The sequence below is a fragment of the Arachis hypogaea genome, chromosome 14 (assembly GCF_003086295.3).
Source record: "Arachis hypogaea cultivar Tifrunner chromosome 14, arahy.Tifrunner.gnm2.J5K5, whole genome shotgun sequence".
NCBI classification, from domain to species: Eukaryota; Viridiplantae; Streptophyta; class Magnoliopsida; order Fabales; family Fabaceae; genus Arachis; species Arachis hypogaea.
In genome coordinates, this window is record NC_092049.1 from 1,606,261 (window position 1) to 1,618,639 (window position 12,379).

Genomic DNA, 12,379 nt, shown 5'->3' on the forward strand with positions numbered 1-12,379 from the left:
GATTCTGATAAATTATTGTAAGCTACCAGAGTGTTAGCTTCAATTATTTGTGTTATTGTTCTATGCTCAGTATTTATGTGCTATTTGTATATAGTTTTATTCTTTTGTTCTTGATTCAGATTATTTATGCGTTACTTGAGCTGTTTGACAAATTAGTATTGTTTTATGATTTTGATTTTTATTTTATATGAGTGAATTTGTGTGCTATGCTTAAAATATTTGTGTGTTGCAACTAACCAAAACTTGTTTAATGATTTCTGACAAATTAGTGTGAGCTATCAGAGTATTAATTTCGATTACTTGTGTTGTTATTCTATGCTCGATATTTATGTTCTATTTGTATACATTTTTGTTCTTTTGTTCTTGATTCTAGTTATTTGTGACGATCTTAGTTTTTGTTACTTGAGTTTTTTGATAAATTAGTGTTATTTTATGATTCTGATTTTTGTTCTATATGTGTGAATTTGTGTGCTATGCTTAAATATTTGTGTGTTGTAATGAACCAAAACTTATTTTTTATGTGATTTTCATTGTGGTTATTTTAAGATTAATTTTTTTTATGATGTTGATGATTAGTATGTGCTAAAGTGGGAATGATTTTTAACACTCTTCAAAAAGTTTGAAAATTCTATAAAGATTATATTAAGCATGTAGGTTTTTCTATTAAAATAAGGATCTCAAATAGGAAAAAAATGAAATAAAAAACTAACTCATTACATAAAGTAGAGAAGGGGATAGAAAATTTGGTATACCACCTTCTCTGAAGACAAATTAGACATTTGTTGCAAGATGTCTTACAAAAATCTACGCGCATATATAGTGAATAATATTAGTATTTGAGTTATTTCAAAGGTTGTTATGACTCCGTGTTATCCTGATCAAGCTAAAAATGTTTAAACAACACAGAGAATTTAGCCTATATGTTTGTCGCACAATCGAGAATAATAATAAAATTGGTATTAAATTAAGTAAAACATATCAAGTACTTGTTATAGTGATTGGTGGTCATTGTGAATTATATTTTATCAAAAAGGATATTAAAAATTATATTAGCAGAGAGATTCGTAATGTTTTTGAAGTAGATGATACAAAAGAATTGGAAAAAAAATTTTTGAGAATAAAAGAGCAAAATCAAATTTTCTTTTATGAGCTTGAACTTAATGTTAATAAGTCAATTAAAAATGTATTTCAGACTGATACAAGAAATCAACTGCATTTGAATATTTTGATGATGCAGTATCATTTGATACCACTTACAATATGATCAAGCATTTGATATGTAGCATAATTTTTGTGTTCAATATATGAATTGTTGTGCTATGTTTCTAAATTATTGTTCCAAACTAAGATATAATCTTATATCTAAATTTTCAAGTATGATTTGTATTTTGTTTTTTTTATTGATGTAAATCTCCATAGTCATTCTGTACCTTTTGAATGTACTTTGGATTTTTTTGAAATTTAAAAAAATAAAATAAAAACACCAAAATCGGACCTACCAATTTAAGTGTTTTAGAATTCGAAAATTTTCTGCACCAAATAAATTGGACCATTCAATTTGTGTCTATCTTCCACAACAAATAAATCGGACGGTCTGATTTCTCCTGTATAAATTTAAAAAACACAGCCGTCATATCATTGTGTAACACACCCTACCTCCATATCATCGCATAACATATAGACAATCTTCATATTAAAAAAAATGAGCCACATATGTGTGGCATTTGAACATACATGTGATTAGAACTATAGTTCCGAAGATCGAACCGAACTGATCAATTCAATTAGATTAACTGATAATTGGTCTCCTGATCGGTTCGATTGAAATGAAAAACCATCTAACAAAAAATTAGTGTACAAACTAGTTGAACCGATAGTTAACTCATAAACCATTTGAACCGAACTTTTTTTTAAGATTTTTGGTTTAAAAAAATACATAAACCCCATTCTCTCTCTCTCTCTCTCTCACACACACAAATAGAATCCTAGCAGCCATTCCCTCTCTGAGCTCCAGCCCAGCCAGCAGTAGCCAACGCCCAGCCGCCGTCACCGACGACTCCTCTCGTTAGCTAGCGTTCAGCCCCACCGTCGCCGATTCTCTTATATTGGATCTCTTCTCCTTGCGTCGCCAGATTTGCTCAGAGATGCTGTTGGCGTCGCCGCCTCTGCCCTTGTCATCTAGCCCGCCTCTGTCCTCGCCATCATCGACCGTCCTGAACTCATATCTCTGTCCGTGTTATCAAGCCCCCCCCCTCTCTTTCTCTCTCTTTCATGTCAAGCTTCTGTCTTTGATCGCCCCTCTCTCTAGCTGAGGTCACTTTCCTCCCTCGTCGCCGTCAGCAAAGCTGCTTCAATTTATGTTTCTTATTTTGTTAGTTGCTGAAATCTGATTCTGAGTTGCTAATTTTTCTGTTTTTGTTCATTTTTGCTTATTTTGTTAAATTTTGATGGTTGATGGTTGATAGTGTTTCATTAAATTTTCTGAAATAATTTTGTGTTCTGAGTTGGGATTGTTGTTGATATATTCTGAATTTAGTTTGGATACTGAGTTTGGATTCCTTACTTAGTTTTATGTTTTTGGATTCTCTGGTTTTAGATGACTTTGGATGCGTAGAAGTTTTGGATTCTAAATTTTTATTGAATACTCTATTAGTATTGAGGATACAAATAATGTAACAGAATAAGATTCGGTTCAAGAAAGAGTGAAAGAAGAGTAGTTAGACTATTGATTAGTTAGTTATTCTGTTTTATGTCAATAGCTTCCATACATATAGCGTAGACCTTGTATTTAAAGTGTAATTCAATTTTTAGTTCAAAATAATTTGATCAATGTAAATTGTTTCTCAATAGTTATGTTCTCAATTCTAAGTCTTTGAATTTATTTCTTTGTTTTTTATATCACAAGAATTCCTCTCTTGGAGTACTTATCTTGGTTGTCAAGTAATTGAGTTTGATTAGAGTTTAGAAGTTAATTAAAAAAAATTTATTGCGAATTTTAATGATAAAATGTGAACAAATTACCCTATAAAATTATAAAATTTTTAATTTTATTAGTTTAAAAAACATTAAATTTGAATATTTGAAATTATATAATGAAATTTTAATGATTTTATTGTATATTTAATTAAATCGGTTCAATCACAGTTCGATTCCAATTGGACCATTAAACTATTAGGCTGTGTTTGTTTCTGAGAACAGGACAAGACAAGACACTGAGAACAAGACATAAAGGACAGAGACTCAAAATTTTGTGTTCTTGTATCATGTTTGGTGATAAACTAGAACAAATTATGAAAATCTAATTTATTCTCATTTTTTTCATTCAAACAATTTGAGACAAAAATTATAATAATAAAAAATATAATTATAAAAAATTAACAAGAATAATGAAAGAAAAAATAAAAAATAAATTATATCCCTTGTTAGTATCTCCGTGTCCTTCTTGTCAGGATAGACACAAAATACACTAATTCAGTGTCTCTGGAGTCTGGACACATTATCTCTGTCTATATCTTCTCTGTCAAACACAATTTTATGTCTCTGTGTCCCTGTCTCTATGTCTCTCTAAACAAATGCAGCCTTAAATTTGTCACTTGACTGATTCAATGACTGATTCGATTCTTGCAACCTTAGTTAGAACTTTTCTCTCCATTTTTATGTTACCATACCTATCTCAGCCGAGCTAGGATTTGGCGAAGCCATATTCCTACCCGCTACTCGTGTAGAGGGAAATCCATGTATTGTACTGTAGCTGTATATCAGAGAGTGCCCAAGATATGGTACAACTGAAATAAATTAAAGTGAAGTATACCAAACATCCATTCGAAATTTGAATAAAATGACGTTAAATTTACATTATAGGCTCCCATTTCCCTGGATCAGATCTTTTTATTACCTTAATTTATATCTCCTTTTATAAAATAATCATAAGTAGGATTAGTCATTTTTACTGCACTTTTTAAAGTTATTTTGACTCATTCACATTTATGTTATTCTGATCAAGCTGAAATGTTTAAACAACACAGAAGTGTATTAGACAATCGAGAATAATAATGAACTGGTATTAGACCAAGTAAAACATATTAAACACTTGTTACAACAATTGGTTGTCATTGTGAATTAAATTTTATCGAAAAGAATGTTAAAAATTATATTAGCAGGAATATTCGTAATATTTTCGAAGTAGATGATGCAAAAGAATTGAAAAAATACTTTTTGAAAATAAAATAACAAAATTAGTCTTGAGGGAATAATACACCATTCCCCCTTGAGAAAACACCTTTGACAGAGAAATAAAATAGACACAATCACAACACAAGAATTTAACGTGGAAACTCCAATTACCGGAGAAAAAAACCACGGCCGTTGTCAAATGACAACCAGAGAATATCACTATGTGAAAATTGTTACAACACATAGACTTCTTTCTCTCACCGGCACCCCAGTACACCCACACTCTCTCAAAGCAAATATCTAACTACACCTCACAACACTCTCTAATCAAAGAGTACAGAGGAAAAGAAAAATCAGATACAAGCTTAAAGTGTTTCTGACTGGTGCAAAAACAAATGGAGAACTTAGCCTCATATTTATAGTCTAGGCCACCCACTCCATTTGCTATCCTGAGCAATGTGGGACTAATTCAACCAAATCCTAACAATCTCCACCTTGATTGAAATAGTCACACATCTTCAGCTTCCATTGTCAACACCGACAATTCTTTGCTGCCATTGTCTATACCGACAATCATAGTTCAGAGAACTATCATACTCCACCATGAAAGTATACTCACTTGGAATTAGACCACTCCAAGCATTTCACCTTGGTACAGATCGAAACCTTGCTGAAAATTCATGGTGCAACTTCCAAATTGGCTTTTCCTGGAAGTTCTTCAGCCATCGACCTAACTCCGCCACACACCTTGCATCTCAACGCCAACCAATGCCCGTGTGCAATTGTGGACCCGATTGCCACAACTCATCCTTATCCATGGCAGTGCGGTAATACCATGAGGATCGCCTTGTGCAAACCTGATTGTATCAACATATCCTTGACTTGTATTTGCCACAAGCCAAAATTGATTCTTCCATCAAATTTCTCTATTTCAAACTTCACAGCACTTGAATATCCTGACATTGTTGCAACCGTATACTGGAATAGTATAACTCAACTGTGCACTAGGAAGGGTCCCCAGGAAAGAGAGGTGGGTCACAATGGACACACTTAAATACCAAGTCTTTCCTTAGCCAGAACCTTTCCAAACAGCACTCTCACAGTGTCACACTGTCTTCCAGCAACAACAACAACAACCAAAGATCAACCTCAAGCCACAGGGACAAAATTCTTTTCTGATGTGGAAGGTCAGACTAGGCTGCAACCACAGAGCATACTAAGAATAAATCTCACCGAACCGAAGCTCTGATACCACTTGAGGGAATAATACACCATTCCCCCTTGAGAAAACACCTTTGACAGAGAAATAAAATAGACACAATCACAACACAAGAATTTAACGTGGAAACTCCAATTACCGGAGAAAAAAACCACGGCCGTTGTCAAATGACAACCAGAGAATATCACTATGTGAAAATTGTTACAACACATAGACTTCTTTCTCTCACCGGCACCCCAGTACACCCACACTCTCTCAAAGCAAATATCTAACTACACCTCACAACACTCTCTAATCAAAGAGTACAGAGGAAAAGAAAAATCAGATACAAGCTTAAAGTGTTTCTAACTGGTGCAAAAACAAATGGAGAACTTAGCCTCATATTTATAGTCTAGGCCACCCACTCCATTTGCTATCCTGAGCAATGTGGGACTAATTCAACCAAATCCTAACAATTAGAACTTTTTTTATGAGCTTAAATTTGATGTTGATAAGTTAATTAAAAATGTATTTTAGACTGATGCAAGATGTATGGTTGACCACATTATTTGTGTACCATGCTTAGACCGATACCACCCTATCCTAGTGGAGTTAATTCCTTTTTGATTTGGCATGTCTTTAGGCTCTGTTTGGTTGATGTATATGATGAGACATAGACAGAAAGATACAGACATTAAAGATATGGACATAAAATATTTGTGTCTATGACTATATATTGTGTTTGGCAAAAATTAGAAACAAGACATATATTTAAAAAAGATTGAATTACCTTGCATTCAACCACAAATTTTACCACCATCATTGTAAACCCATTACCCCAAACACTGCATATCATCACCATAGAATTTTTATTTTCTTCTAGTATTTTTTATTTCTTCTAATATCATCTTAAATTATCATTTAAATATTAAATATATAATTTTTTTGAAAAAAAATAAAAAATCAAAGCTCAGAATTTATTAAAGATTAATTAAAATTTAAATCAATAAAAAAATTAAATGTACAATTTTTTTTCTTAAAGAAAATAAAAAGATAAATTTGGTTGTAGAATCTAAGAGAGGAAGAGAAAAAAAAAAGTTTGAGGAGATAAGAAGACAAATTTTAAAAATTCAATATGAGTAAAAGAGTAAAAAATCAGTGTCTCACAAGTTGTGTTTCAGGATCTCACCAAATTGGAGGTACACGAATTTAGTATCTCCGTGTCAATCCGTATCCTCCCGTATCTTTTGAAAATATGTATCTCACCAAACCAAACAGCACACATGTGAGACATAGACATTAACCAAACACTACCTAATGGAAGGAATACATAGACATTAACCAAACACTACCTAATGGAAGGAATAGCTACGACGCAACAGCATGTGTGAAGAGTTGTAGTGGAGTTTGATGGACCTTAATTATGTTATTATCATTAGATGTGGTGGAAGTGGGTGCAACAAAATGGAATGTGCCCCAAGGGCCAAGCCTACATATGGGCACGCTCATGTGTCGCATAAGTGTGGCATATGAACATACATGTGATTATAACTTTTCTCTCCATTTGAAATTTGAACGAAGTTTGAAGTGACGCTAAGTTTACATTATAGGCTCCCATTTCCTTCAGGCAGATCTTTTCATTACCTCAATTTATAGCTCCTTTTATAACAAATCATAAGCAGGATTAGTCATCCTTTCTGCACTTTCTTATGTTTCAATAGAATTTTATAGTACAAGAATAATGATAATCAGGCATAACAGCCTTCTGTACAAATAGCACAACACCAAATATATATGCTGAATATCCAATCGCCACCCACTATATTCCTTGTTCTTATCTTCTTCACCTTATATTATTATTCTCTAGAATTACTACTCTTTTATGCCGGTATAGCCTTGAAAATATCATCGAAGCTATTCTGATCAGCAAAAATGTCTAGTAGAGACAATGCCTGCAAACCAAAATAAAAAACATATGTCAGTAAAGAGCAAAAATTGATTGAATTCTATTTTTATTTTTAGTATAATAATTCAGGTGCAGTTAACTTTATATAAAGTTGATAGATAAGAATCGTTAAATGAGTTAACAAGTTTGACTAAATTGTCATCTAACGTCTATCAGCTATCAACTTGAATTTTCACGTTTTAGTATTTCCAATTAAATAAAATCCTAAACCCTGAAAATAATGAAAATAAAACCAAAAATCAATGAGGATAGAAATAATCAGCAAGTAAAAACATGAAAATACCTCGGAGACACTAAGCTCAAGACGAAACTTGGGACCATCATAATGGTGAAGAATTGGCCTGAAGGAATCCTCCTCAAGTGGCTCACAGATTTTTCTAGTGACTACTTGAACCTATATCCGTCATGAAAGATTGAAAGGCAATTCATGAGTTTTCACAAATTAAACTAACAAAACCGGTTATATGTCAGTAAATATTTTTATCTATTTTCCCTTTTCACTTAATGAAACATCTGTTCACACTTTCTACATACAAAAATTTTGAGTAAATCAAACAATGGATTAATATTTATATAATAAATTAGTTATTAAACAAAGGTAATTTAGTATTTTTTAACAGATTTGGATCCTCTAAAGTTTGGATCTCACTTTAAAGAGTAAAATGTGATTTCTCACCATTTATTTTAAAGGTGAGACCAAAAATAAATATGAAAGAGAAAATATTCAATGGTAAAAGATCACACTTTACTCTTTAAAGTAAAATTCAAACTTTAGAGAATTCAAATCCTTTTTTAACAGCAAACTCTTGATTTTACTTTCCTATTATTATGCGAAAGCGAGAAATGATTTGAATAGCAAAGGAAAAGGACTATCGTAATAATAAATATACTTAATTTGGATTGATTTTTTTTAATAAAAAAATATTTAAAAAAAAAATTAAGTACTTTTATTTTATTTAAAACCTATTTAAATACATCTTCTAAAAAATACTTTTATTAAAAAAATAAATTATTTGATTTTTTAAAAAATTAACAAAATTTTGTTTTAAAAAAAAACAAAAATAAAATACGTTTTTAATACTTGAAAACTATTTTTAAAAAATCTATTTAAATATGAAAAAAAATTGTCTGTTTAAAATAAAATCTTTTTTAAAAGATAAAAAAAATAGGCACTTCTTTCAAAAACCAATTCCGACTGATTGGCTAACATACCTGAGCAGGGAAACGAGATTCACCAAGGCACTTTTTGTCCTCCCAAGCTGTTGGGTCAAAAACCCTTCCTTGAAGAGGAATTCTGGGTCGGTCCTCTACTACAGGATCAGCGAGCTCCTTGACAGGGGTTGGCAAGTTAGGATTGAGCACGTTTATCGCGAAGCAAACGGTTGTGCAGATTTTCTCGCCAATCTTGGAGCGGCACAAGAACAAAGCCTCATGGTATGGAATTCCCCTCCTCCAGGGAGCGATCTTTGGGTACTTAGTGATATTACTGGCACCTCTTGGCCCAGAATGATTAATTTAGTGTAGTTCCTTTTGTTGTTTGGGCTTCTGGCCCCTTACCTTAACCAAAAAAAAAAAAATTTGACAAAAAAAAAGAAGGGGAAAAAATTGATTAGTAAAAGATATGTATTAACTTATTAATATATACATGACTTGATTGGAAACGGTTTCAAAACATACAATCTCGGTCAAAATAAAGTGTTCCCTTCTAATCACCAAATTATTAACTCATAATCACCTATCATCTCTCTTGTAACTAGTGTGTAATAAAGATGACTCAGCAGTTTAGCTAATTTAGAATCTAATTAGTAATTAGTTAGATTATTATTCATTCATCACAAGTGAGTTAGGATTATAACTTAATCAGTTAGGAAGTTAGCTTAGGTGTATGCAACTTGCAAGCTTCTAATTATAGCTTATACAGATTGTGATTCATCCCTTAATTTCATTTCTCATTTTCTGACCCTCACTTAGCGTTTGGTTGAGAGACAGAGACGGAAAGACTGAGATTGAGAAACAGAGATTGAAATAAATCTCAGTATTCTGTTTGGTGCAAAGTGGAAGACAGAAATTGAAACAAGAATGAAACTCTAATTTAATTTGTACAAAGGATAAAATTGGAATTAATTAATTGAAATGAGGATATTTTATGTATAAAATGTTATTAAAGTTTCAGTCTCCTCTCTAAAAATTTTAGTTCCCTGTGTCCCTACTTTTTGGAGGTACTGAAATACTAAAATTTTAGGGACAGAGACAGAAATTTTAGTACCAGTCTCTGAACCAACAAACATGATACTGAGTTTCAGTCTCTCAGTCTCTGTCTCAATACCTCAAAACAAACACTACCTAAATTCTCTTCTCTCTTTCGCTCTCATCTCACAAACTCTGCACCAGAACAGAGTTTTCACACCTTACCTTGCTTCTGTTCTAGATCCTTCCAGACTCATGCTGCCCTTAGCTTGCATGACCACCAATAAATATTGGGATGTTTAAATCCAAATCGATCCAAATCAAACCGTACATTCAATTTAATCCAAACCGGAAACCGATTAATACTGCATTCATTTAGTTTTGATTGGATTCTACTTTTGACAAACCGCATAAATTGAATCGGATTTCGGATTTATTTCTTAAAATTGATCCAATCCAATCCGATCCAAATCGCACAATATGTTATAATATTATTATTTTATTATTATATTTAAAATTTTATTTATAATATATTTAATTTGTTATAAATTTTTATGTTATTTATGTATTATTATTTAGTAAATATTTTATGAATTCAAAATTTATTTATTTATTTTAAGTAGTCTATAATTTTATTTTTATTATTATGTTATTGTTAATTTTTTAATATATTATTGAGACTTGTTATAATATTTTTTGGTATTTCAAAATTTAACGTTAAGATTTATTATATATATTTAATTTTTTTAACTTACAAAACTGGAAATTCAATCCAATCCAGATCGTTTGAAATTAGATCATATTTGATTGAATTCTCTAAAAAAATCATTCAATTCAAACCGCATTATAAGTAATATGTAGCTCAAAAATTTCATGATACCACTAATAAATATAGAAACACGAAGACAATAAAATAAAATGAAAAATCTAAGATATAAAAAGGTATATGTACCTCAAAAATTCCATGAAGTTGATGGGTAGAATAGTTGTAGAGAAAAAGGGGCAACCCCGGAGTAATTGCTCGAACAGAATCACGGTATCGTGGAGGGAGACCTACAAAAAAAAAACCCAAATATTTTCCATCAAAACTCATTTAGATAACAATTAAAATCTCGGGGGACACAAATCTAGTTGCAAAGTCCACATTACTTTATGCAAATTACGATTTTAATAAAATAAATTTAAAAAAAATGTAAATAATAAAATATTCAAAAAAATATATCCCATTTTATATAATAAACTAAAAATATAGTCAATTTATTTATATATATTTATATACATTTGGTTTATTTTGTTAAACATCATATATTTTGTAGATCATTTTATGATCTGTATTTTTTTATATCATTTTCTTAAAATTAAAATCTTTATTAGTGTAAAATGGCTAATAATAATAATAATAATAGGAAGCCACTCACATAAAGACGCTTAAAACGTCTTTTTTTAAATATATTTTTCAATAATTAAAATTTAACATATATAATCGATTAAATTATGTTATTTTTGTCAAAATTAGGCTAGACAAATTTATTCAACCGAAAAAATGGTAAATCAAAATTTGAACTGGTCTAAATTAATATTTTTTTTATAAAAAATAAATGCAATATCTTTATTATAAAAAATGATTAAAATACTCTTATTATATATATATATATATATTAATTTTAAAAATTTTAAATCCTAACTCTACAATAAAAAAATAAAGGACTAAAATTTAGGATTCTCAAAATTAATATATATAATAGAAGTATTTTAGTCATTTTTTATAAAAAACAATATTAATTTAGACCAATTCAAGATTTGATTCACCATTTTTCGATTAAATTAATTTATCTAGTCTAATTTTAACAAAAATAACACGATTTAATCGATTATATACATTAAATTTTAGTTATTAAAAAACATTTTTTTAAAAGACGTTTTCAGCCTCTTTACCTGGTGTAACTAATAGTAATTTGAGGGTTAGAGAGAGTAAGACGCACCAAACAGCTGTCTTTTGAGGTTCTCTGCCATGGTATCATTGTTGCAAACAAAGATATATCCACCCACAGTTTCATATCTCGGCAAAGACTCCGATGGTGGCAGTGTTTTGAGTTTCTTGGCGACATCATTGGTATTGTCTCCATGCTTCTTGCCGTTGGTGTTGGTGTTGGTGTTGTTCCTGCCCTTTTTGGCTGCTTGAAAGTCAACAAAACCTGTCTTGTGACCCTTCAAGTTGATGCTACTATTGTTGTTGAGGCTAACATAAGAAGGAGTATTGTCGGAATAACTTCCCTTGTTGAAGCCTCCATTAAGACCCACAAAAGCAGGATTCTGAATATGTGGCATAGAGAAAAGGGATCCATTGGAATCGGAATTGAGATCATAGGATTTTGATGGGTTGAATTCAGTGCCCTTCACATCTAAGTTCCTCCTCTGATCGGTCCTTTTTGTGGCATAATTGTTGCTCCAAATTGAACCATTAAGAGACAGATTGGCCAAACTAGATGTTTGAAGCCTAAGCTGGTCACTAAATTGCCAAAAAGATTGCTGATTGTTGTTCTCCATGGCCACCAAATAATTAAAGATGAGTAGAAGAAACCCTTGAGATTGGAATTGGAATAGAACGATAGGAATGATGGAAATGATAAAGAAATGAACAAGTGTTAACTAATAAAGAAGGGAGTTTGGTTGGGTATGAAATTCCCACGAAAGTGAGGTTGACTGGGACAGGGGCAGGGGCAGGGCATGTGTAATTGTCAAAGAAAATGGAGTATAATCTAAATTTGAAATATGAATTATGAACTGACTTTTTCATTTGAGTGGGTCTATTTCCCTTTTTATTTTGATTATTTTATTTCATAAGTTATTAATTC

General features: G+C 31.2%; 1 protein-coding gene across 2 annotated transcripts; it reads right to left on the minus strand.

Moving 5' to 3' along the window:
- Positions 1–7,005: 7,005 nt before the first annotated feature.
- LOC112740882 (DCD domain-containing protein NRP-B) lies at positions 7,006–12,379 on the minus strand. Of its 2 annotated transcripts, XM_072213545.1 has the most exons (5): positions 11,507–12,379; positions 10,477–10,577; positions 8,550–8,642; positions 7,621–7,731; positions 7,006–7,323 (listed from the first exon to the last, which is right to left on the minus strand). In XM_072213545.1, the coding sequence occupies exons 1-5, from the start codon at positions 12,069–12,071 to the stop codon at positions 7,252–7,254; spliced, it is 942 nt and encodes a 313-aa protein (XP_072069646.1). In that variant the 5' UTR covers positions 12,072–12,379; the 3' UTR covers positions 7,006–7,251. The 2 variants fall into 2 exon arrangements, with proteins under 2 accessions (XP_072069646.1, XP_025645357.1); XM_025789572.3 differs by lacking the exon at positions 8,550–8,642.

Coding starts and splice junctions, on each gene's coding strand:
- LOC112740882 (XM_072213545.1), bottom strand. CDS start 12,071: ATGGAGAACAACAATCAGCAATCTTTTTGGCAATTTAGTGACCAGCTT. Junction 7,732..8,549: donor AATCTCGTTTCCCTGCTCAG/GTATGTTAGCCA, acceptor TGACGGATATAG/GTTCAAGTAGTCACTAGAAA. Junction 7,324..7,620: donor TTGAGCTTAGTGTCTCCGAG/GTATTTTCATGT, acceptor TTTGGTTTGCAG/GCATTGTCTCTACTAGACAT.